The 26,876-nt window shown below is 43.0% G+C and overlaps 2 protein-coding genes across 2 annotated transcripts; one reads left to right on the top strand and one right to left on the bottom strand.

Annotated features, from left to right (window-relative positions):
• Window positions 1-811: 811 nt before the first annotated feature.
• LOC104569322 (eukaryotic translation initiation factor 4E type 3) lies at window positions 812-11,959 on the bottom strand. The gene is made up of 5 exons (XM_088532033.1): window positions 11,883-11,959; window positions 7,158-7,230; window positions 6,159-6,253; window positions 4,037-4,097; window positions 812-889 (listed from the first exon to the last, which is right to left on the bottom strand). The coding sequence occupies exons 1-5, from the start codon at window positions 11,957-11,959 to the stop codon at window positions 812-814; spliced, it is 384 nt and encodes a 127-aa protein (XP_088388159.1).
• A 12,669-nt stretch (window positions 11,960-24,628) lies between these two features.
• GPR27 (G protein-coupled receptor 27) lies at window positions 24,629-26,864 on the top strand. Its single transcript, XM_010216281.2, has one exon. It carries the CDS (start codon window positions 24,667-24,669, stop codon window positions 25,810-25,812), a length of 1,146 nt encoding a protein of 381 aa, XP_010214583.2. The 5' UTR covers window positions 24,629-24,666; the 3' UTR covers window positions 25,813-26,864.
• The last annotated feature ends 12 nt before the right edge of the window (window positions 26,865-26,876 follow it).

The raw sequence follows: 26,876 nt of genomic DNA, 5'->3' as shown, positions 1-26,876 counted from the left end.
GGGGGAGACTCTCCCTTCTTGATATCAGCTCAACTAGGAATAAGGAGGCCTTTAAAAAGCACCCATTGGAAATGTCTTTTGCAGGTAAAGGATCTGAGGTTTGTACTTATTTCTTATAATCCTGAAAAAGATCAGGCAAGCACTGAAATACATTGTGTGAGAAATTGGTTCAGTAAACCTTTTAGAGAAAGATAAAACAACCAACAATGCATCACAAGCAAACTAATGCTATATGACTACTCTATTATATTAACTATGCTAGAGAGTATTTGTTTGAAAAAATCTTTGCTGAGTTACTCTGTGAAGAGACTCTTTGGTTGGAGAAACCAAATTCTTTTCTCCTGAATGATAAAGCAGAGGTATAACACTTCCTAATGAGATATTCCTTATCATTAAATAAAAGCCAATTTAATTGTTTATATATAATCTAGAAGTAAACATGGTTGCAAGAAATGATGGAAAATATCACACTAAATGGAAAAGTTAGCTTAGCAATCAGTTCTTAGAATCCATTCCTTGTAGGCCACTGGATTGGCAAGTTATCATTTGCTTTTCCCAGTAACGAGAACCAGTTCTGCAGCTGAACCTTCACTTATGAAATGGTCATAGACTCATACTTGTTATTCATGACTGAGATAGAGAATTCGATGATACAACTTGAAGTAGCACTCACAAGCCCTCCCTGAATACCACTTCCAAATGGAACATGCAAACCAGCAAGCACAGGATGAAATTCATCCTTAAAATGTCTGAAATGTCCTTTTTTCACAGTCTACCTTCAAGCCAACTGTGATCCTGGCCTAAATTATTTTTAAAAGTTACCTGCTGCACAACAATCTGTAAACTGCTCTCCAATAGTTGCTAACAGTAACTCTTTCCAAACTGCAGCCTAAGAAGAAGAAAAAAAAAAAAAAAAACAGTTACTATTGTTTTATTTTCTTTTAATTTAAGTGTTAGCTCAGTTTTGAGCACATTCTCTTTCTGACAGGTCATCTGGACAAAAAGAGAATATATTGTACACCGAATACTTTGCAAACATTTTTGTACTCTGCATTATATTACTAATTCCTTCAGAATTGTTGGAGAAAGTTTTCACTTTGATTGTAAATACCATAACACAGAGTTGGCCTAATAAATATTTAAAATATTTAAGTATAAATTTACCTTCTCTTTGTCTGTGTCTATGACTCATCCAAATGCACTAATTATTGTAAAGCAAGAAAGCAGATTTCTCCGAAGAATTTTACATGAAAGAGACTATAAAGCTCTACTTACAATCATTTGTTTCTATGGAAAATAATTACTATCCACTTTAAATACCAGAAAACTCTACCAGTAAACTAAATGGGTTTATATTTAAACATCACGTCTGATTCTCCTCGACTATGACTTTCAACAAATTTAAATGCTAACTAGAGAATTAAAACTGGAGAGAAAAAAAAGAGAAAAGCTATCAGCCAGTTTTCTTTGGCTCTGGCAGACTAATTACATTGTTATTTGCTTTTGACATTTGTTATCACCTAAGTCAAAGAGCATTCAAAACTTGAATCTGTTTTCTAACACATTACATGCAACTCTAACACATTCAGTAATGTGCTCCAAGGTGTGTGGTTACACAGACATAATCCTTTCTTGAGGATATAGCAACATCTTTCTTTTTTTCTCCTCTATATCACCATAATGGCTTTTTCATATACTGCTAAGAAATGCCTTTTCTGCTATTTCATATTAGTTTGGGTTTTAGTACAATTAAAAGAAGAAAAACAAATCAAAGGCACCAAGGTTAAACAAAAAGCAAGCAGCTATGAAGAAGATAAACCAACAAACTGTTTTAACGGGGTTTCTGAGCACTTATAAGCCATCTTCTGGGATACAAATGCATCATGCATTTCTGCGACCTGATAATTATCAGCTAATCTGATGCATAATAAAGACCGAGGCTATGGAAGGAGCTCTCTGTTGCAAAGCCCCACGCGGCAGTTTGAGGATGTCAGTGTGAGAGTCTCTGATGTGCTGTATTTTGCCTGTCAACAGCAGAGTTGGCACACAACGTCGACACTAACCCCGCACGCTCGGCACCAGGCGCGGGGCTCGCTACCGGGAGTTGTCCTAATGGTCGCAAGGGGAGGAAGCACTTCATCCAGCAGCAAGCAGAGGCAGGATCAAGCTTATGAGGATCTAAAAAGTATTAGTTTTTGTATTAAAAATTAATATACAGAAGTATCACTGTACACATGCAAAAACATTTTCAAATGTCAGTATTTTGTCTGTTAGTTTGTCACACCATCTTAAAAATTGACATCTTTAGGAAAACTACGTTTCCCTCCCTCCACACCCTCACCAAAGCACTGCTATAACACGACATCCTTTCCACTTAGCTATGTGCAAAATAGTTCTTCTTAGCCTAAGAGATACTGTGTGGATGTGTGACCATTAAAAGTGTAAAGCCAAAAATGAGACACAGGCATGAAGATATTTACCCCATTTACAAAGGCACCAAAAGCTGACTCAAGTTAATCTCCAACTAAAACATTCAGAAGTGACCAGGGACATTTGATATTTGAGAGATCAAAAAGTTCCCTTCTTTCAAAAAGTGGTGATCATTTAGCCTCTGAAAAACATGTCTCTGAGGTCTCCAAATTCACTGCCCAAAAATGCAGGCCCCTCAAGCCACTTGTCACTTCTGACAATCTTCACACTTCGGATTATAAAAGGAAAAAGAAATTTCCAGTCTTTTGCGATCACTTGGGATTGGAGAGGAGGAAAGCTGCAATTCACATATGGAAAAAAAAAAAAACCCACAGGCAAAATCAATTAACTTTTGGCTGAAATTTCAAGTACCATCTTTCAGCATTTAATGCCTTTTGCAAGGCTGTCACATTTTTCTTACACTTCACTTTTAGCATTTAAAGGCCTGATCCAGAGCACACTTAAACACATAAATAACACATGTGAATAGGTCAAATCTCTTCACTGTGACAGTTCACAGGAAAAGTTACTCACATGCTTTTAATAGGGGCACAAAGCCCAGCACACAGAAAACAAATTGTTTCAGTGAGGCTAAAACAATGACATGCCTGAGCAGATTTTCTCTCTTCAATTTAAAAAAAAAAAAAAAGGCAAAGCAAAAAAAGAGCAAATGAAAAAGTGCTATAACTTCACAAGACATGCACGAGGTGATGTGACAGCTCACTGTTGCCAGCAAAGAGGACTATCCCACTCTTTTGCTTTTCCTCTCTATCCTGTAAACTTACATCCCTGGTCATCTATTGATCAAATTAAAAAAACAAAATAAGAAAAACTGCCATCTTTGTGTGTTAAACTGGCTCACAAAATGATCCGATGAGCACTGCCCACGCAAGCAGAACCAGCAAAGGAGAATAAACAAGATCTTCCCTCGTCCAGCAGGAGCAAGCCATTCACCAGGATCAGTCGTCCATGCAAGCAAAGCCTTAGTTTTCAGCCACCACGAGAAAGGTGCAGAGCAAACAGGGCTACGAACATCCCTACACGGGTGCAAAGGAGCAGGGGAAGCACGAGCAGCCCTGCTGAGCCTGGCGGAAAGCTTAGTCGCCCGTTGAACTTCAGCACAACCCTGGCAGTGGTGATGAACTGTGTGTGACATTCCTGACGAGTATCACTAAGGAGCTGGCTATAACTGAGCTTTTAGTATTACCAGGAAAAGATTTTTATATTTTATTTTGCACACCTGCAAGCACGGCGAGTCTTGAGCACAAACGCACTTATGAGACACTACGCTTGCCAAGGTGACACGGAGTGCAACACTTCAGCTTTTGCTCCACTGACCGTACAGTGGCAAATATTGTCAAGAACAAAACACTGGACTTGCTAAAAAATAAAAATAAAAAATGCTCTCTCACTGTCTTGCAATAAAAGTTTATGGATCTTAAAACAGTGTTTGGTTGTTGTGCTGAATGATGTGAAAACTGAAAAACTTTGCAAAAGCTTTATTTTACAGAGTTTAAAGAGAGCCCCTTGTCAAATAATTTCTAAGTAAAAGGTGAATATTACGTACCGTACTCTCTTTAGGGACCTTCATTTTCCATACACCTCCTTTGGCATTACTTTCCTCTTCCCTGGTTATGGGAAATATACCAGTAAAATAAACATTCAAATCCACATTGAGATAAACCTATGTCTGGGGTTTAATTTTCCCAGAAAAAAACACCATTTGAAATGCAATTATTAACTCCAGGTAGCATTACTCAAGTTACAACTTTTGACATCAGAGATAAATCTTTCATTGTTCATATGAAGTGTCTCTCTCAACACCTAATCCCTCTACTAAGTTTTGTGTGTTGGAAAATACTTACATTTTCCCTGACCACAGACTATCTTTGATGTGGTTGCACACTATATGGGAACATGCCACAAAGCAATTTTATGTTTTGCTATGGTAACCCTGTATTTTGGAAAAACTCTGGCATATTTTCACATAAGCAACTTGTTACTCTCAAGTTCATTCACTTCAACAGAAGAACTTAAAAATACTTCATTTCTGTGACAGCTAGAAATTAATTGTCCTTATTTAGATAAAAAGACTGCAGTTGCCTGGGATCAGGACAGAAACTGCTTTATAATGGCAGAGGTACAACAACAAACCTGTAGACTTTCCATGATTATTCTGTCACTATTCTTTTTATAAATTTTACACTTGGAGTTTTTAGCTTTCTTTTAGAACTCTGCAAAAGCAAAGTTGAAATTTTCATAGGCATAGCCTAAAATGCACTTTTTGAATATCTAAACCAATGAGGGTTGAATATAAAACCTAAAGATTCCTCAAGATAATGGGCTCCCACCAATCCAGACAAACATTGGGAAAAGTAGAGAGGCAAACTTTGGAACAACAGCTTCCAATATCCGTAGTCCTCGATTTCCAGCCCAGAATTAGTTGTTCCTCTTAAAAACAATTAGACAGCTGCAATTAGACAGCATGCTGTAACTGCAATCAGAGAAAAGCTTCTGTGGTAATTACTGAAAAGCTAGTGGGCTTTGATGATATCAACATCTTGCAATCCCTTTCCTAAAATACAGCATATGCATTTACTTTGATGCCTTAAAATAGATGTATCGTTTTCAAAAAAGATCCTTGCATTTCACACCCCTGCTAGTCATTTACCAAATCAAAACTAAAAATAGAGAAGAAACAAAATGTTCCCACTCATCCTGACAAAGATACCAAGACCTGCACACACTTGCCTACTTGATTTGTACAGGCACCAGTATTTCTTTCAAACCACTTTAGCTATTCTGACCAGTTACATGTAATGCATGTTTTCAGACATATTTCACTTCAGAAAATTATTTTATTCTTCAGATTAGGACGTAAACTCCCTATAGTAAGTCAACATTTAGTTAGACACACTAAGATCAAGTTAAAGAATTCTAATTCAATCAGCATCTAGTGGAAATGAGGCCAAAAAAGAAAAAAATCTCCTCAAAAATGTTCAAGTTATCTAATTAGAAGTTAAAGAAATTTTAGTAGGAAGAAGATATGCTACACTCAGCTTCTTGGGGCTGGGGGGAGAGAGAGGAAAAAAAAATAAAAAGATTTATACTCAATTTCATTTCCATTTTACAATCTTGTAGAATTTGCTGCAAGTTATCCCTTCATAATGACGTAGTTAAACTTAGTTAACACTTAGCTTTAATCTAAGCCCATACATATAGTTATATGCATATGAACTATACTTTTGCATGGGTAAACAACTAGCAAGGAGTATCACACATTTGCACTGTTACTACACTATCTTCAGCAGAGAGAAAAAAAATGTGTAAGTTAAAACCAATTAAATACTAGTAATTCACATGAAGGCGTAACATTCCATTAAGTATTTCCTATGCATTCTTGAAGTTCCATAATTCATTAATTTCTAAATCATTATTTAATTTCTTATTTACATTTTTTTTTTAATTCCAAAGGGGACAATTAAGTTACCATCTTTTTAAAATAGACTCGCTTCAGTAACTTTTAAGCCTAACAAGACCTTGATAGACCTACAAAAGAAACATCCTTAGTTCAGCGAGTTGCAGGCAACAGTGACAAGACCCTCCTGTCTCCCTCTTGCCTCCTTTCACCGTGTACTTAATGCTTTTCACTACCCACTCCTCAGAATGTCTAGTGATAAGACACTCACCAAAGCGGCAGTCTCTCTCCCCTCATTAGATGGTAACTACATCTCAGAGGCAAATCTGTCACCAGAGGGATGTTGTTGTAGACACTCCAGAAATTCTTAAGAAAGAAAACAAGAAAAAGAAAAGATAATTGCACTAACATGTGAGAAAAACTTTCAAGCAGATTAATTTCCACTGTTCATTTTCTCCAAAACCATCACATATTTTACTGTTAGATTGCTATCTTCTTGTACTTTACAACAAAATACTCTGAAATAAACTTGTTTCACTGCTTAAAGATTTTAAAGATGTATGTGGCAGCAACCTGCAGTCAGGTAACACTAGGTATAAATGCAACATCAAAACCAAACATCGTAATATTATGTGATAATTTTTATGGCCCTTGGCAATTCCATCTAAAAGCCATTTCCATTATCTTCATCACTAAAAGAGAAGAAAAATTATCAAGGATATCAATAAAGGATAGCAAAATCAAGGACACATATTGAATTCTGTGTTCTGTTTTTGCTCTTTAATGCTAAGCAATGATCTGCAAAAGCTGATCAAAGAAAAGATGAGAAAAGAATTACCATGTGATTGGCTCAAATTCACAAGAATCAATTGGCCAGAACGCTGCAGTGCCAAGGGTAGAGCAGAAAAATCACAACCACAAGCTCTAATTCTGACATATTAAAGAGCAACTAGAGAAAAAAGCAGGATAAATACTTAAAGTACATCAAGTACAACAATCCAATAGCAGCACCAGAGGAATCTGGAATGGTTCAGGAGAGTTGGCTCGTCTGATCAAAACAAATCATTATAAATCACCCTATTCTGGTCTGGAAAGCCAAACGAAATTAAAAAAATGACTAAGTGACACCACATGCAAAGAGCAGCACATACATTCCATACCACAGGTGAGTGAAGGCATGAATGACTCATCCATATGAGAGATAATGTAACTCCACACCTTAAGTTTCAATTTGCATGTGTAGGAACTACTGTTGCAGAGCTAATCTCACCTGCACTGTTTGCACTGTATAAATCTTCTTCAAGTTTGATGCACATTCAGCTGCTGTTGTACCAGGAAGTGACCTGGGAGGGAGAGAAAAAAAAAAAAAAGAGAGGTTAATAAAAATACATATTTTACCTGGGGGCAGAAGGAAAGGGAGGGAGGTAAATGGAGAAAAGTGAATCATATTCACAAGAAGCTGAAATGTCACATGCCAAAGTTGCAATTACTTATTTAAAACCCGGAATTCAACTGTTCTTATAATTTTGGATGAATTGAGATCTGTCAGGTTGTTTGCAGAATTAAGTTTTAAGATGTTTGAAGAACTTAAGATCAGATTTTAAACCAAAAACACCTGTGTTCCTTTTAATGGCCACCACACTTTCTTATCAGTCTTAAAAAAATAGTTTGATTTTAAAGGTTTCAAGCTATCATCCATTACTTCTTTTTACTTGCATTCAGTATAACCCAGATTTTTTTTGGCCATTTTAAAGCATTCTCACTATTTCGTACTTCCATGTTCTTTTAAAAAATTCTAGCTACATAATTAGTTCTAAATTTGAAGTACCGTAAATTTGTAGAATTGTATTCTAAATTGGAAGTCTTGCTTGCTTGCACACACCACTAGATGGCACAAAACTACAAAGTCACATAAGCAGCACAGGACCCGAACTCATGTAAGCCCTAATTCCAAAGTGCTGTTTCTAACACAGAACTAAGGTCACTAAACCATCTTGATTTTTGAGCAAGGCAACCTTCCATTTCATCTTAAAAAAAATAGTGTATTAAATGTCCAAGTCTCAATAATTACTTTAACCAATGGTTACCAAAAACAGACAAGAAATTGACAGGTGTTGGCTCTACTATTGTGGTCTATGTACTATGAAAGATATCACAGGAAAACCGATAGACTGAAGTTGCCTTTTTTGCACTCAACGTTAAAGCACAAACAGAAATTCAAACTAATCGAACAGAAATAAAGACAAGTGCTTCTGCTTACAACGTGTTAGTTCAATAGCCACCAATACATATGGAATTACCTTTGCTTTGTGACTTTGCTTTATAGAAGCATCGTTCTATATATCCACCTTGATATTGCTGTTGAGATTCTATAATAATAAAGTCTATTCAAATGTGAGATGAAAAGATCCTCATAGCCAAAAATTATCTAGGTGCTGCTAGTAGCCATTCAGCAACTCTAAAGCCATTCTGAAAATGGACCAAGACAGACAGACAGAACATTCCACTCCAAGGTCATCAAAAGCTTCATTTTGATAGCTGCAAATAAAACTTTAAAAAGATGGAGAACTCTCCAAAATAAATATTCAAATAACCAACTAATCCTTTTTATTTGTTACATCCAGCTTACACTTAAATAATGTTCAAAGTTCTCAGGAACACTCTGCTGTACCTCTAGATCATTCGTAATCTATTACTTCTGGCTACAGCCAATAACCCAACTCACGATTTGATTAACCAGGAGAAACAAACTATTGGAAAGACTGCAAATTATAAAATGACAACATACATCAATTTAAAAGTTTCAGTTCTGTGTCATTTGCCACACTAAGAGGAATTACACTTGCATAAATTAGGATTAATGCATTAGTGTAAGACAGAAACAATGTATTAGTCACAGTCAGCCAAAGTGGCAGACATCGAAACAAAGTACTCGAGCAACAGAAAACCGGAGGAAAAAGCACTCAATTTCCTGCCAGATTACAGGACGGTGACAAATCTGGAGTGCTGTGATTCTGTGATAGCCACCCATAAGCTCCACACATCAGCATGAATGACAACTGTCTGGGTTTTGTGCCTTGAAACCCACAGAACAACAACTAAAAATAATAATAATACAGAAAAAGTTTAGAGTAGCTAGATGAGTTTCAAGTGAAATTCCTGGTTTTGCAACTTTTCCAAAAAAGAGTTACGACATAAGTTAAGAGTCATAAGGTGGTTGTGCACTTTGCTGACAAACCTCACTACAAACCGGGTAAACTGCAAATACTGATCCTTAAAACAGGCCATGACAGAACTTGCTCACTCAGAATAACTTTCCTGCCATCAGCAGCAACATCAATCTGCCATTCCATGTTGAAATTTCCATTCAAGCCATGGCCAACAACTAATTTCCACACATCTTCCCTACCTTACAGCCAAGTGCATGAGCATTAGTTAAGAGAGAGAGAAAACGGAGCTGTGCATAACCTGCCCAAACTGAATCCCAATGGCAGCTTGCAGCTACTTCTTCATTATTCTGCCGTGAATAATGAACAAAGACACAAAGATAAACGCCATTGTTTTATCTGTGAATAAATATCCAGGTGGTCGTGCTTATGTTAATGTCTAATGCTGAACTGTAGCTCTTCTGTCTGCCTACAAAGAATTAAGGGTAGGGTTTTTTTCCCACATGTGCTCACTGTCACACAGGCCTTTGTTTCCCAATGGGAATCTTCCCATGGCTTCAGTGGCAGCAACTTTAAAGGCATCTGAGCATGTCAGAAAAAAAAACACTGTAAGTATTTAGCTGCAACTGGCTTTGGTATAGATAAGCAAAATATTTAATTCCAAAGCATGCACTCAAAAACCATGCTGTGGCAACTAAACAAATCTAGTAATGCATTCTGAATCCAGACAAAGACTGATTTCAAGCTATCAAAGCCTGTCAAAAAGCATTTACTGGTTTGAACATTTTTATAATATTATCCATCATTTTTCATTGTAAGCCACCTACTCATGAGCTTTAATAGATGGAATAGAAAATTCTAGATAAACAAGATCTTGCTATAGGAAAGAAGGGAAAGTATTAAGCTTTGTTTCAAATATTTGATATGTTCAGCTATGAACATTCACATTTATTATGAAAATCGCTCAATTATCAGAATTTATCTCTAAAGTTTATTTATATAAAACTCATCAGAGTAACATGGAGAGAGAAAAACAAGCAAAGACAATGTGCTTTCTAAGAACCCTTCCACTTTCCTAGAGCAGACTAATAGCACTGCCTTACATTTGATAATATTTATTATCATGCTTTTCCTCGCAAAAAACAGATACATAAAAGTTAAATTGTTCTTACAACAAACTAACTGAAAATCCCTGTGAGGAGACAGGCAAGAAGACCCAACAGGCCAGCCATGATCCTACCATCCCATCTGTACAGACACACACTAACACTTCCCCCCAAGGAAGAGAATCTTTGACAAAATTCAGCTAGACACGAGCCTTCCTTCCCAGACTTTAACACAATCTATGCTTATTTTCTGACAGCACTGATTTGCCAAGGAAGGAACTGATATTTTCCTTGCAGTTGGTACGTTAGCAGCACGTGTCCCCACCACCACATGTACATTCACACACGTTGTACTGAAAACTCACCGTACACCGAACCTCTAGCTCCTCATGGTCAGCTTGAAAAAAACAGGTAGCTGCTAACACTGGTAAATATTTGAAATTACTGAAAAAATTTTCACAATTAATAAGAAAATCTTATTTCTCTTAAAAGTAAATAAATAAATAAACCTTTTTCTGACTTCTATGAGTTGGCTGACCTGCTGACACTTGAGGATCTTACTTGTCAAACTGATGAATAATATTCCCCCTAACACTTTTATCATTCTCTCTTTACTAAAATGAATATGGAGTAATATATGAGAAAGCAGTATCAGATGGTAAATACTGTAGCCCCAGGTGCCAAAAAAGGCTTCATGCTTACAGGAAATGCAGCTGCCCAGCACCATATAGGAAAGGCCACAAAGTTTACCTGCTCCTAGAGCTGCAGCCGCCAAGGGCTGATGCTAAGGCATCTACAGAAAAAAATGCTGATGGGGATAAGACATTGACTTTTGGAGGAAGAGATTTATCAAGGGATAATGTTATACAGGTGGGGTCAGCACCATATCCAGGTGTCAGGTACCTGGTAGCCCTCACAGCTGCTACGCATAGCGCTGTGGAGCCCAGGGGTATTTATTTTAACAGTATAACTTAATGACATGTTATGGAGCTCTTAGAACATAAGTTATGGACTTCTCTCACAGTGATATAATAATAAAAAAGGCAACTGCATATCCATCTCTGCATCTATTTAGACTAATTCTTAAGAGCCCCTTAGTGCTCAAAAGGGCTTTTGGGGTAGGAAACATCCCTCCTGCTTTGCTATCACCCCCCTCCCGGGTGCTATTTTACCACAAAGCGCAAGAGCTCTACTCGTAAACCACTAGTTTGGTTTGACCACTTTTTTTTTACCACCAGCCGTGAACTTCTGGAAATTTAAGGCGATAGCTATATATTTTTTAAAGTGACATATGCTACCAGTCTTACAACTAAAGAAACAACAGCAGCATTTAATTAAGTGCGCTTATATGGAATCACGGGAGGGAAGTGGGAGGGCAGGGAGAAATCAGTGGAAAAAAACAGTTTTTAAAAGCATTTAACATGGTGAAATCATACTTTTCACCAAACCACAACACAGCAGTGGAAGTTGAGTGGACTGGGGGTTCCCCGTGGGTTCACGGTGCTTGGGGCAGTGCACAAGCACAGCAGTTCCAACAGTGCCTTTTTTAAGGGAAAAAATAGAGGAAAGCCGAGCAGCCTCAGGGGCCGGGAAGGGCCTGAGGGGCCTCGGCGGCGGGGAAGGGAGAGGGGGAAACACGGAGCGGGGAGAGGGCCGGGAAGGGGAAGGCGCGGGCCCGGCGGCCGCTCGCCGCTCCGCGGCCCTGTCGCGGCCCGCACTCACTTGTCGATCCAGAAGGTCCATGGCGAGTGCAGCGGCAGCTCCGGGCCCGGCGGCGGCGCGGGGGGGCGCAGCGCCATCTCCCTCCCTCCCGCGGCCGCGCTCCGCCCGCGGCGGGGCCGGGGCGGCCCGCGGGGACGGGCCGCGACAGGCCGCGACAGGCCACGGGGAGGCGGCGGGGACACAGGCGACCAGGACATGAAGCGGGAGCCCCAGGGGGACAAGGGACAAGAGAGGGGCAGGGACGCAGGCAAGGGGACAAAAGCACCAGGACTGGGACGGCGAGGAGGTCCCCGCAGTGGCACCACACTTGCCCTGGCCCGTGGGTGAGCTGCTGTAAACCAGAGGCCTGGCAGTGCCGCCTCAAAAACCCTCTGTTGGTTCAGCTTGGAAAGCACCAAAATAGCCCTGAAAATCCACTTTTCAGGCCACAAAACTCTCACACGTGTCTCCCAAAATAAGGGGACAGCAACTACAAACTGACCACGGATGGGGACAACATTGCTTCAAAATTGCAGGGACAGAGGAATTACTTGTCTTCTTTGCCTCTTTAACTTACACACCTGCTTCTATATGTGCCTCCTAATGCAGCATGGACATGTGCTGAAATCTCACGTTATTTTCTTAACAGTATTTCATAAAATCAGACTCTCCCCAGTGGGACTATGCACAGTAGTAAAGCAAAACGCCCACGTAAGTGATAGCAGGATCAAAGACCATGAATCACATAGGATTCCTTGCAAGTATATTTAGTAGAATGAATAATTTTATATATACTTAATCCAAACAGAAAAAAAAGGTGAAGCCACACTCCCTCAGAAATGAAATTTAACAGTAAGAAAGGGCAGAGATCACCCGTAAAAAAGCAGTCTGTACAGTAACACTAAGAGACAAAAAAAAAGAAAAAAAGTTAATGATTATATTGTGCAGATGGAAAATGCTAACTGCTTAGCCAAATTAAATAAGATCTGGAAAACCAGTTGCGCCGTCTCTTGCAATTTAATTTACTCCTCTTTAAATAGAAGGCAAAAGATAATGATCATCTGAGAGAGCTTGGATACTCCCGTTCAGTGATAGGCCTGCTCTGAGCTCACTCTCCATTTTGGTGACGAGCCCACCCAAAATGTTAATTTTGAAAAATATCAATAAATATTGTATCCAGTTTATCCAATATCTGGCTATATCCAAAGCTAGAAGCCTGGATTTTCTCAGATCAGGAGGAGAGAGGCCAGGAAAAAAGTGCTGGTTTCTTTTGACCCAAAGAGACCTCACCTTGCCTCCGTAACTGCAGTTCTCAGTCTGTACATCTATAAAAATCAGGGGATTTTCTGCTAAGGTGCCTGGTGAGGCATCAGGTTTTGGATATACCACCCAAGTACTCTGGAAATAAGACCGAAACTATGAGACTATAATACCAAAAACTATCTAACTTAAAATCTACCACCTGCTTCTGTGACGGGAACCGTAAGCTTCAATGAAAACCTCCAGATTCCATTATCACCGAGCTAGTCATGGTTTAAAACAGTATGTCTCAGGTTGAAAACAAATTATTATGTTATAAGCAATCTGAGCTGTAAGTAACAATATACAAGTACAACCCCCACACCTCCAAGACACTGAGTGGAAGCCAGGCTACAGAGTCTGCATCATTATTCCAAATGAGACATGTAAAAAAGCCTCAGTTCATTTCTTGTTTACATCAGTAAATACCAGGCTTCACAGCAGCTCAAGGTACATTGTGGGAATCTCAAATAACTGTAAATTAATCTGGCTGTGGAGGAAGGGCAATCACAGGATGCACTGAATTAGCACATCCTTTGCCTAGGGAGATTTCTAAGAAGTCGTGACATAGAGGCAAAAATGAGTCTCCCGAGATGCATCGCACAAGGAAAAAGAATGGTGAGAACGATAACCTGACTCTGCTCAGCTGCTGTGTGCTGCCAGCACTTCTTGAACAACATCAATTCAGAGATTTAAAATCCCAAGAACATATTAGCAGTTTTAGATATTCATAGGGATGTAATTAAAAAAATACACATTTCCCTGATGTTTGCCATATATCTGGAAGCCTCCTCTTTAAAGGAACTCAGCTGAAGCTGTCCCCTGTGCTTTGAACCTTTTCAGGAGATTTACAATAAACAAATTGTATTAAGGTGTAGTTCTGCACTGCAAGATGGTGGTGCAAAGATGAGTCAAAACTCTCCGTGTCAGAAAGGCTGCCTATCTCAAATCTTCACTCCTTTTGCAGCTCCCAGCCATGTGCTCCTGTTTCTTGTGGAGTTTTCTGGATATATATATATACACACACATATATATATATACATATATACATATATATATATATATGTCTACTTAGTGAACTGAATCAGATTATAAAAGGGCCTTAAAAAGCAGATCTGTGTAGCTGGGAGACTACAGACTACAACCACAGTCAGCAGTTAGATCAGCTCAGCTAATTCCAGGCAACAAATGGCAAAAGAAAAGTTGGGTTGCAAATGCTAACACATTCTGCAAGCTTTTAGCACTGTTTCGCTGCCCCCAGAGAGGGGCACAGTAAGGCCCAAGTGGTTTCACCGTGGGGCTAATTAGAGCTGAAGGAAGCTCACTGCAGCCAGAATAAACACCAAATACTTCATAACTCTTTCCATGGCCTCACTCTAGATCTTTAATCAGGCTCCTATAATCCTTAATCAATAATATGCCCCAAAGTGGGTATATTACAGGTGCTTGGAAAGTTATTTGCCTGTTCAAATAGCTACCGTGGTGCACCCTGCGGTGTGGAGGCTCGAAGAGGCTGAGTGCATCGTCAGGCGTTCAGCAGCATCCTTCCTCTCCCCAACAGCTGTGCATTGTCACTGTGGCAACTACAATACCTGTATGCATGAGAAACGCGGGGAAAGCATTAGGCTTATTTTAGCTGTGCTTTACTGCAATTTAGCACCTGGAAGTGAGGAAGAGAACAAGCGCCATCTGAGCAGTCATATTTCATGCCTATACTGGAAATGTTCCACAATTCATCAGCTATTTTAGAGATGATAGGTGTGACACCTTGCAGAACTCGTAGCAGAGTAACTGGGCTTCTTTCGGTGCTCCTACAGCAAATCAAACTGCATGAAACAGTTAACGTGGACACTCAGTGTTCAGCCAAAGCTAGTAGTAGCAGAAGCCTTCACTGCTTGAGTGGTCACCAGGCTGCTGGTGCTCCTGCAGCCACAAAATCAGCCAACAACCCTCAAACATGATTTCTATACCAAATGCTGGAACAGGATGACCATCACTTGCTGTAGAATAATTGTCCATGATTCTAGAAGCGTTTTCAGAAACACAAGCCTTGCTTTTGACAGGCTCCTAGGAAGATAAACGGATAACCAAAGGCCAAAGCAGAGGTGAAGTTGAAGGGATTTTTAACTGGATATTTGCCTCCGGAGATTTAAGTAAATGTTTTTAAAAACCTAAAACATGGTATTAAAGTGTTGAATACAAATGATTTTGGCAAAAGCTCCCCCATCTAGGAATGATTTCATATCAGCCAAGCTGTTAAATGAGGTTACCATGGAAACAAGATATATTCAAATGATATGGCCAGAGATATACTGTATTTAGTGAGTTCTTCATTTGCGGCATGTTGGGAACATGTCAGCAATGCAAGATATTGCATAACTTTGTTTTGTTAAAAAAAAAAAAAAAAGCTGCCCCCCTCTCCCTCACTATTTTTCCTACAAGCTTGGGCCAGTCTGGTCTGGGACAGAAAGTTTCACATGACAAAATCAAGCACTGCTTGCAGGAGAGGTTCCAGATACATTCGACCCCTGGAAACAGCTGTTCATGGATGTTCTCCTTCAAATGCATGATCCTTCTGAGAGTGATTGAGGTGCACAAGTCCTGGGACAGCCATGGTTTGCATGAAGTCTCTGCTTGGCATTTCCTCCCTTTTGACATTTAGCCAGGCGCTATTACTACAGCTTGTCATTTGGACTTTTCTCCCAAGGAACCTGTGCTTTTGGTCGGAAAAGAAGTTTTTTCAACTGTATCCTTTCCTTCCTTCTCAAAAACAGTCCTACATATGCATTGTCCAAGTCTAAAAACAAAAGAAAAAAACCCTAGAGAATTACCTAAAACTAAAACCAGTTCATGTATTCATGGAAACCCCTCAAATGTTCTTGACTATCTTGCAAACATGAGAGTCTTAACTTACTTTGAGTGATGCTAGAAGAAATTTCAGAGTGGACCATGGGCACAATGAACTCTTACCTTTTGACATCTGCTCTTTTACCTATGGAACTGTTAGAAAGAAAAAGTACAAAAAAAAAAAAAAACCCAAACTTGTTCTATTTGTCAAGAATAAATATAAGTCTTTTATACACGCAAAACTAATAGAATAGTTCTTGCTCAAGTTAAAGATCAAAATCAAATCACCTTTGGCCCAGAAACTGTGTGAAAACTTAACCTGAAACATGAAAACAAAAATTAAAGACAAAATGGCCACAGAAGAGCTGTAACAGGCATCTCTGTGCACCTTTTACTCAATGGTGTATACAGGAAAGTGTTCAAGTGATATCTCAAGGGATCAGGAATTCTGATTGTCTGATAGAAGCTGACTATTAAGTAAAATTCAAGCAAAACGTAAATTCTGAAAGTTGTTACATGGCTGAATACTCTGTAAAATGCTCCACAGAAAGGTAACAGTATTCCGTAACTTGTAGTTCAGAGGTCTATGGAAATGCCATGGGAGTTTGGTCACTTCTAGGCTAGGTAATCCTAAATTGCTCCAAGCTTTCTTTTTAATCACAGCATATAAAGCAAAACCCATGGCCAAGTGGCCTCTGGCACATGAAAATCAAGCCGCATCACAGGGCAGATGTCTGCTAGATGTGACTGTGCTCATGAAGAAGGCAACGACAGTTCCCTGCCTATCTCAAGTCAGTAGGCGAGTGGGAAAGACTTGGTCTTTCTGGGGTTGTTGATGCATTTCAGAATCAGCCCTCATTGATTACTGTTGCTTGGGAAGGAAGTCTATGCCTGGTCCAGCATCCTTCACAGTAAATAATGGCACATAATGACTTAAATATTCTTCAAACCAGATCTGTATTCTTTACCTAGTCATTTCCAAGGAGCTGAACTGGCTTAACTCAGTATTCAATCCATGCACCACTGTAAAGAAACGTGAATTTCTCACTTGGCTTTGAATACAAGCTTCCTGCTGTTATCCCTCCACCTTTCCTTCCCCTCTGCTTGTGAGGCACAGGATCACATGCAGGACTGCAAGAGGCCTGGAGGACTTCAAAAGCAAGCTTTGTTCTGTGTGAAAAACAAACTCCAATGAGCTTTCCTTTCCTTGTTCGCCACTAAAGTAACTGCAGAGCGTTTCTCTTGGTTATCTCTTCCCTAAATATAAGGGCCTCAAAATAGCATAATCCACCATGTTCATTATATTAAGTCAAAAAGAATGTTATTGGCACATGACGTGAAACTTCTCAGCTTAAACACAGATTTCTTTATACAGGCTTTTATACAGTACACAGCTGAAGGAAACAATATGCAGGAGGCAAATCCTGCATGCTGAGCAGAACGATTTAGTCTGTACAGCAGAGTAAGTCTGAGATGGGAAGATGTAAAAATCTTTTAAAGTAATCTAAAATGAAAAAATACAGAAAATAATAAATGATGATTGATTTTATACTCACCTCTTGAGCATCATGAACTCTATAGTTGAACTCGCATGGGTCACCTCAGTGCTCTGCATCACCCTCGAGCAAATCCTGTGCCCATCCAAGTCTCCAGGACAGTAAAGCCAAGGACCCCTTTGGAAATGAGCCACTAGAGGGAGACTGAGTTCACGAACATAATTCAGAGATGGAGAAAATTCTACACCTGCAGGGAAAAAAAAAAGAAAAAAAAAAAAGTTGAAATGGGAATAAAAGGTGCTCCGTGGAGCTCAGGTCAAAATTACTGCTTGTGTTTCTTCTTTGTATATAACATTGGATGAAATGAATGGGTCAAATTTGGCTTAGTTACTGTAAACTGGGGAGTATGATGTAAATGAGATCAGTCAATCACATCCTCTTCTATTATTTCTAAGAGTGGCTAGACTAAATCTATTAGGAAAAAAATAAATAAATAAAAATCACCAAAAAATACCCCAGCCACTGAAAATACTAATAGCTGTATCCTAGCAACACCGCAGATTCCATGTGGACTTTGTTCTGGAGCCTACAGCCTTATTTCATCAAAATTATTGACTTTCTCAAAAGTCTCTAAATGACTATCAAAAGCCAGTTAGTGCTTAAAAAATACACGCATTTAATTAGTCACATTCATAAGACGAAAAGGAGCACTGCATGCTAACGCTCCATTTTCAGGGAGCTCCGTTTAGCTCCCTTGGAAATCAATGTCGAAATTCCCGCTTTACTCACTGGCAACAGGCTGGGTCTCTTCATAGGGAAGAGCTGCAGCAAATGGCCTTATAAAACTTGGCAGGTGATGCTCCTTTCATGCACTGCATGCATGAAACTCATACAGACCTGACAGACCTTCCAGTCACCTGCGTCCTTATTGTAAAGGTAAAATAGGGTTCAAAGGATATACAGAGGCTTCGTGCAAGGCTTTAATACTGTGTTCATAACCAGTGCCTTTTCTTCTAAACTTTGTGTTTCTCTAAGAGTGACCAAAGAAAATGTGAAGTAATAATTTTCAGATCCAAACCACATCACAGTTTTTGACAATTTTTATCTGTTATTTCAAGCTCTGCTTCAGTAAGTTAGCAAGAATTTTTAATGGAGAAAGAATGCTATTAAAATAATAGATTCCATTTCATTAGACTGCCTTAAAAGCTTCGTTGATAGAGTGAGTAGTCTGGTAAATATATATATATATATATATATATATATATTTCTCATGCTTGATTTAGCCTGCAAAAGTTGGTCCAGACCCATGAACACTTCTAAAGCACAAAATCTTTTTTACGTGCTATTGCTAGCGATCAAAATCATCACAAATCCAATGATGAGGATTGAGGATTGAACACAAATCCAATGATGAGGAATGCCCATTGGCACACTGCACAAAAGAAGGGGAAGATGGACTAGCTTCAGCCTAAGCTGTGCACCAGGATCATCCACATATCCATAGGAAATTTAACGCATAAGGACAATACAGCAGTGAAGGAATCAGATTTCAGATTTTCTTCACTTGATTTAAAAGATGATATCAGAAGGAGGGGTGTGTGTATCGGAAGAGCATCATATCAGAAAAAGCCCAGGCAGTACCACTCCTTGGGTGTTTCATAACAAAAAAGGAAGGTGAATGTGCAAGTTGAAGCAGACTCTGCAAACAATTACCAAATGCTACAAGTGACAGCAACGCAATGCCAGGAACACTAACTGATGTCAGTATGGAAAAACTTTCAAACAAAATGCATGTGCAGATAGCATCTATGCAACTACAGTGTGAAATTCTTACCTAAGCACTTTCTGTATTGCTGCAGAAGCAAAAAGAAAAAAAAAAGAAGAAGAAACTTATTAGTAGAATAATTACCCTGTATAATTACACTTAAGTCATTATTTCATATGATCACACCTCAAAATAGATTATATTGAAAGATACTTATTGGCAAATCTGCCAATGAAGTGATGGCACTAGCAGGACAGAATCCCATTATTAGCACCTCTAGCATTTCAAATAATTCTCCCCAATGATTAGATCAATTCCCAAACTGCTCCAAGGAGAGCAACTACAATAAATTTTAGAAACACACCAGATTATGTTCCTAGTTACACCTTGCAGGAGTGTTCTGTGGATCATTTACCTCTGGAAAATAATTAAAAGGGTAGGAGGGAAGGTGAAATACTCAATAAAAATGCTTTAAATGGCCACAGAAGCTAGTAAGGCCATTTTATAAGAGCATCAGCTAGAGCCAGGAGCAGTCCTATTGACCTGTTGCGGCAGGATTGCTTTTGATGGCAGATACTAGTAAATAGAGAGTAGAGAAAGCAAGAAGGCTTGAATTCATGCTAGTAAAAAGTAGTAAAAAGGTGTTTTCACACTGACTTTGAACATAAACTTTCAGTTGTATGCTACCTTGGGGGCCAGCGAATTAAGACAGGCATTCATAGTAGCAGAAGTTGCTTATAATTAATAAATTCCCTATAATAAGGTTATAGCTAAAGCAATCACCTTTTGCTCTGAAACTTTGGTGCCTTTAGTGATAAATTCAGCATCACGAGAGCGGTGGAGCCATGCTGTACTGATGCACCCGCACCAACCTGTGCACGGGGGAATACTCAGCGAAGTCTGAGCTCAGATGAGCAGATAAGGTTGACGATGGAGGATGTGACACGTTGTCCATCAGCGCCGCGGCCGGCTGCTACCTCGGCCTGCAGAGATGGCTGCAGTGCACATGTGCATGCAGGTAAGCAGCAATGCACCTATTTAATGAGAAGACTTCACAGCCCTTCTTGCCAAGGTAGAAGAATTTCTACTTGCTGGCAAGACCCAGAGCCAAGGGCAGGCAGTGAAGGCAGCAGGTGGCACTACGGAAAAAAGGAAGCAAAGGAGCAGGTGAATCTGTGCATGGGGAGATTCCTTCACAGGTTTTAGAGGAATGATGTTTTGCAGCTTTCTTGGCATGTCTATGGCAGGGAGCAGAATAGTAGCTCAAAGCTCCTGTAGAAAGACATGATGCTGCTGATATTCCCCATCTCATCCCAATGTCACAGGGGAGCCTGTCCACAAAAGAGCCGCTTCTGAGGAACAGCAAGATACCAATGACTCAGCGGGTCGGGTCAGAAGAGACCGCGACAGAAACGAGCGGGAAGGAGCTATTCTTCCCCTCTCCTTTTCTTCCCTCTCCGCTGAGCAAACCCTTCAAAGCCCAGCTTCCCTGGCAGAACATTACAGGACTTTGAGCTGGTGGCATGCACGGAGGCATTCACAGCCGTGACACCTGTGTCTGGTTATTTCAGTCAAAATAATCTCCTACTCAATTATGGAGAAGAGAAGAGGAGCTCAGCCTGACTCACCGTCACATGGGGGAAAAATGCGAGGAGTTGCTCAAGTTCAAACCGCTCAGCGCGCTGTGGAGGAGGATCAGCACCGCACGCTCTCCCTCTGCACAGCATTAGCGGATGGAAAAGACCTGAGTCCTTTTCCTCGCTGTGCCAAATAAACTCCTCCACTCCCTCCCCATGAGAGCACACAAGGTATTGAGCAGCCAGGGAAAGGTCCTTGAGGAATGTGCGAGCTGCCTGGCAGGTTCCTCGCCTCTGGCCACCAGCAGTTCTGTGCTTATTCGTCTGCAGGCGCTGTGCTCCCATCTAGGAAACCCTCGATACTCTCATCTGTCTTGGTCTGATCTGCGCATTTTGCTTTACTGTGTAAGACTGGTGTAAGCTGAAACATATCCAAAATGCTTCATTAGTGCCCTGCCATAGACAGCCCTGGCTGCTGCTGCAAGGGAAGTTCCTATCCCCAAGGATATCTCCAAGTAAAAGCGATGATTGTGGGATCGGCAGTTCCTTTAAATCCCCCTCCATTCACGTACCTGACATGTAACCTGCTGCACCACAGTTACAGAGGGCAAGCGTGCTTCCCGCTGCAAAGCATCGATTCTGAGCATAACGTGTTTTGCAAACTTAGAGCGTCTTTGCACTGGCTGCTGCCACCCCCCCTTACAGACACTGCAAAACCATTCCCGGGGTCCCTCTGGCCACCCCCATCTCGCAGGTGGATGGCAAGGTCCCCTGGGAAGGGACAGCCTTTGTGTGTGGTTTGTGTGGCGCCCTGCTCCATGACTCATCCCGGTGGGTGCAAAGACAGCAGAAATAACCAACGCTGTACGGACGGTTGTCTGGAAAGCTCAGGAACTTCGTAGGCTGGATCCGAATCCTTCCTGCTCCAAAATCAGATTGAAGCCTCTGTTACCCCTCTCTAGTGCACACTGACCTTTGCATCTCCAGGATCACTAAGCCTGAAAATTTTTCCTTGCCTGAACTCTGTGTGATGAAGAATTGCTTCAGCAAATGCTCCCAGCTGTCCTTTCTGCTTCCCAACAGTATCCTGCCACAGCGGAGATGGGCATCCTCCAGGCGTATCCACAGGTATTTCCTCCTCCTTTTCTTACCTCACACTGGAGAGGACATTTCATCTTCACGATGGGAGTACCAGGGGACCCAGGAACATGCTTTGTCGCAGAGCCTTGTGCAGAACTCCTGGCCACGTGAATACAAATAACAACAAAAATTAATAATCAGACTTTGCTGGAAAGAAGGCACCATGCCATACTATTTAAAGATGCTGTATTTCAGCTGTCTTCCCAAACACTGACCATTGAAGGCACTGAGAAGAGAACATGAAGAGGCAGCCAATTAGCAGCATGCACATGGAAAGGTCAGGGAAATTCATCTGGCTTTGGCAGCACCATTTCGTAGGCAGCGAATAGTCCTTCATTAAACTCGCTTTGCGCGAGTGATTGAAGTGAGAAGGGGAGACAGCTTAACACACTCATCACAGACCCAGGGGAGACAGCTTAACACACTCATCACAGACCCTGGAAGCTCCTTGTCCCTCAGCAGTGCTGCGAGGACGCATGGTTGGCGCTCTCCTTGGGCAATGGCCAAACCAGAACCCAAGGCTTTCAGGCCCTACCTGTGTGTTGGGAGGAAGGAGCCTGGTGTTTCAGTGCCATGGACTGCATCTAGGGACATATTCCAGGGCAAAGATGGCCCGAATCAGCAGTAGCCTGATGACTTGAGGTAAAAGGGACCATCTTGAACACCTGAACTGAGGCTGAGGCCAGATGAGGAACTTGGTTGAGCCTGGTGGTTCTGACCAGAGGAACCCAGAGCTGCAGGCACCCATGGTCGCGCTGCCCAGCTCGGATGACCAGTCAGAGCGGTGATTGCTCATCCTTGCACTCGTGCTCTGGACAGTCTGCACCCTGTTGTGATGGGGTCCTTCATTTAGGCCCTTGCTGCCCAGGGGACAAGCGAGCTCTGGGCAACGCTGCTTGCTGCCGCTGGCTCCGAAGGCAGGCTCGCGCGCTGCGGAGGAGACACTGCGCACCAGATACTCAAGTCGCTGCACAAATGTGAGAAATGCCTTGCAAACTGCACAAAGCCCTCGCCAGCCCGCAGGCAATTCTGTCACAGTAAAACCGCGGTGCAAATGAGAAACCTAACAACTGGAAACAGCTCGGGTGTGCTGGTGGAAAGAGGAAAACAGCCTCGTTATCGGCCTTCTCTTTCTGTTTTTAGAATTTCCAAATGATTGCAATAAACAACAGCAACAAACCTAAGGCCAGCACGAACTGTCCTCAACAGATCTCCGGGACAAGAGCTGGCTGAGGTTCCACCAGCGTTCACACAGCATCACTTCACCACGGTGACCCTGAAGTCCTGGGGCATCAGTGCCTGGCCCCTGCCAATCTGAAAAGTCACCTTCAGGAATCCGCCACCAAGATTTGACCCAAAACCAACCCCCCTGACACCACAGCTCGGGGGCTGATGGCTGATTTAGCTGCCGTAGTTTCTGGAGTAATATGTTGAACTTGCTGCTGTCTTTTAATAGAGCTCCCCAGAAGGCTTTGAGCAACGTCCTTCAGCAGAGGCCACAAAGGAACCTCGGGAATAGCACGATGAGGACATGAGCATCTCAAGTGAGGACGGGCTCTCCCGTGCTGTCTGCTCAGTGAGGCACACGAGGGGGCCAGGCCCTAAATGGATGAGAAAGACGAAGCAGAAGAGAGCAAGGACACATCTGGGCTCTCGCAGTCTTCAGGCTCTCAGCCTATATTGGTTAAACCGCCCAATAAACATGGACCGAGCCCGGTACGTCAGGAAAACCTTGGTGCTGGTCAGGTTGAAGGGACTACGACGAGCTCTCGGAAACCTGCCCAGCTCTCCGCAGGGAACAGCCACGTGCAGCGGGTCAGAGACACTTTGCCATCACTCTTTACCCCTCTGTCTTCTTGGGACCAGAGCAAAGGACCCCAGACCCTCTAAAAGCGCCACATTTCAGACGTGCAGAGGTGACTGCTACCTCCCACTCGCACCAGAACACTCGCCCTGGCTGGGGCCGCAGCAAGGAGCCAAGCAGGCCCCGGCACCAGGAGCAGCTCCACGGACCCCACGGCAAACGCGGAGCGGCGAGGAGCGAAACCCGCCGGGGGGGCGGCAGGGGATGCCCATAGCATCCTGCTCTTCCTCCTCCTCCTCCTCCTCCCGCAACGGGCGCGCCCGTTGCGGGAGGAGGAGGAGGAGGAGGAAGAGGTGCGTGTGTGTGGGGGGGGATGCGCGGGGCGCTGCGGCAGCGCGGAGCGCCGTTGGGGGGAGCAGAGGGGAGCAGGAGGAAGAGGAGGAGGGAAGAAGGCGGCGGCAAGGAAAGGGGGGGGATCCCCCGCCGCGCTGGGCGGGGGCCGCGCGCCGCGCCGCGCTGTGCGCAGGCTCGGCCGGCCCCTCGCGCCGCGCCGCAGCACGGGAGCAGCGAGGCGGAGGCTGCGCGCCCCTCCGCGCCCCCCAGCGCCCCGCGCCGGCCATGGGGCGGCGGCGGCGCGGAGCCCGGCGGCGCGGAGCGCGGCCCTAGCGCGGCCGCATGGCGTGGAGCGCGAGCGGCCGAGGAGCAGGACGAGGAGGAGGAGGAGGAGGAGGAAGGCGCGGGAGGAAGGCGGCGGGCATGGGGGCGCCGCGCTGCGCGGGGCGGGCGGCGGGAGGCGGCGCGGCCCGGCGGCTGCCGCGGCGCTGAGAGCCCGGCCGTGCCGCGGAGGACGAGGAGGAGGAGGAGGAGGAAGGCCCCGATGGCGAACGGCAGCGAGCTGGGGAGCAGCAGCAGCCCGCACCTGCCCAGCGCCGGCGGCCTGCTCAGCGCCTCCGGCCTCAAGCTGGCCACGCTGGGCTTGATCCTGTGCGTGAGCCTGGCGGGAAACGTGCTCTTCGCGTGGCTCATCCTCAAGGACCGGCACCTGCACCGGGCGCCCTACTACCTGCTGCTCGACCTGTGCCTGGCCGACGGGCTGCGCTCGCTCGCCTGCTTCCCCTTCGTCATGCTCTCGGTGCGCAGCGGGGCCGGCGCCTGGCCCCACGGGCTGCTCAGCTGCAAGGTGCTCGCCTTCCTGGCCGTGCTCTTCTGCTTCCACGCCGCCTTCCTGCTCTTCTGTGTGGGCGTCACGCGCTACATGGCCATCGCCCACCACCGCTTCTACGCCAAGCGCATGACGGGCTGGACCTGCCTCGCGGTGGTGTGCATGGTGTGGACCCTCTCCATGGCCATGGCCTTCCCGCCTGTCTTCGATGTGGGCACGTACAAGTTCATCCGGGAGGAGGAGCAGTGCATCTTCGAGCACCGCTACGTCAAGGCCAATGACACACTGGGCTTCATGCTCATGCTGGCGGCCGTCATCGCTGCCACCCACCTGGTCTACATCAAGCTGCTCTTCTTCATCCACGGCCACCGCAAGATGAAGCCTGCCCAGCTGGTACCAGCCATCAGTCAGAACTGGACCTTTCACGGGCCGGGTGCCACTGGCCAAGCGGCTGCGAACTGGACAGCTGGCTTTGGCAGGGGGCCCACGCCGCCCACCCTTGTGGGCATAAGGCAGGCCACCCACAGCCAGATCAAGAGGCTTCTGGTGCTGGAGGAGTTTAAGATGGAGAAAAGGCTCTGCAAGATGTTCTACATGATCACCTTGCTCTTCCTGCTCCTCTGGTCCCCCTACATTGTGGCGTGCTACCTGCGGGTCTTCATTAAGGCCAGCTCTATCCCCCAGGTCTACCTGACCACCTCCGTGTGGATGACGTTTGCCCAGGCAGGGGTCAACCCCATCCTTTGCTTCATCTTCAACAAGGAGCTCAGGGTCTGTCTCCGAGCCCACTTCCCGTGCTGCCAAAGCATCCAGAGCACCCAGGGCACCATCCTTTGCGATCTCAAGAGCTTCGGCATGTAGGGAGGCTTTTCTCAGTCAGAAGAGCAGGAAAAGTGGATACCATTTTCTGTGGTTCTGCGTATGATCTCCGGAGAGCATGACCCGTTGGGGACGTACTAAGCCACCACCCAGCACCCAAACCTTAGGCTGTAAGAAGCTGTTTTATTTATTTTTCTATATTTTGCGTATGCTCTCCTTGGAACATAAAAGGCTGCTGCCTGTGGGAACAGGCGCTTCAGAAAAACACCCCCAAACCTTAGGCTGTAAGAAGCTGTTTTTCTTTGTGATTGTGTGGTTTTTAAAAACAAAACAGGGCTCCAAGTTTCTGGTCTTGCTTCTAACGTTTCTAGACGTGATTCCAACAGATACGGATTAAGGCCATGACATTTTTTTTCCTATTCCTGTCTGTTTTGATAAAGGCTTAACAATTTTACTCATGTAATATTTGATAAAGGCCAAGACAATTTTATACTAAAGTTATTTTTGATGACCTGAAGAGGTGTTGTTTTATTATTATTTGATTTTAATCTAAGAACAAGAAGAGGACACTTCTATGTGGTCAGAAGTCAGTTTTTGATGGGAGCTGTTGAGTTATTCATTCTCAAATGATTTATTTAAAGCAGTTACTTCTAACTTTTGCTTGACATGCAAACACAGTGTAGAACTAATTTCGATTTTCTTGTTGCACTATTCATTTGGTAATATTTCAGAACTATTTGTGAGACGTGATTTTAAAATATCAACTTTAAAAATAATCAACTATAGCAGTTTTTAAACCTAGATTGAAATTCCTATTTTACTGCCTTTATAGGAAGTTATCTACAAAACCTGGGTAATACTTGTACATTTTGACTGTTTTCTTTAATAAAATATTGAAAACCTTTACTGTATGTAATTGTTTCAGAATGGCGTAGTGCTTTGCTGACAAGTAACTTGTGTATTTAGAAGGTTGTATGTCTTGTGTCTGAGTAGATTTCGCAGCTGAGGTTATTATGGACAAGCACAATCCTTATTTGCTGTTAGATCTCAATTTAGGTGTTTCTACCAATAAAAGTGACTAAAGCTATTTTTAAGGAGACTTAAGT

Source organism: Tinamus guttatus, unplaced genomic scaffold (genome assembly GCF_059628265.1).
Source record: "Tinamus guttatus ecotype Peru unplaced genomic scaffold, ASM5962826v1 Tinamus_guttatus_pri_ptg000451l, whole genome shotgun sequence".
NCBI classification, from domain to species: Eukaryota; Metazoa; Chordata; class Aves; order Tinamiformes; family Tinamidae; genus Tinamus; species Tinamus guttatus.
The sequence above is the reverse complement of the archived record's forward strand: the minus strand, read 5'-3'. Positions and strand labels throughout refer to the sequence as shown.

Excerpts from the sequence above, each read along its gene's own strand:
- LOC104569322 (XM_088532033.1), bottom strand. The coding sequence starts at position 11,959 with ATGGCGCTGCGCCCCCCCGCGCCGCCGCCGGGCCCGGAGCTGCCGCTG. Across the intron at positions 7,231-11,882 it reads TGGACCTTCTGGATCGACAA|GTCACTTCCTGGTACAACAG; the intron begins GTGAGTGCGGGC and ends TCTCCCTCCCAG. Across the intron at positions 6,254-7,157 it reads ATACAGTGCAAACAGTGCAG|AATTTCTGGAGTGTCTACAA; the intron begins GTGAGATTAGCT and ends TTCTTTCTTAAG.
- GPR27 (XM_010216281.2), top strand. The coding sequence starts at position 24,667 with ATGGCGAACGGCAGCGAGCTGGGGAGCAGCAGCAGCCCGCACCTGCCC.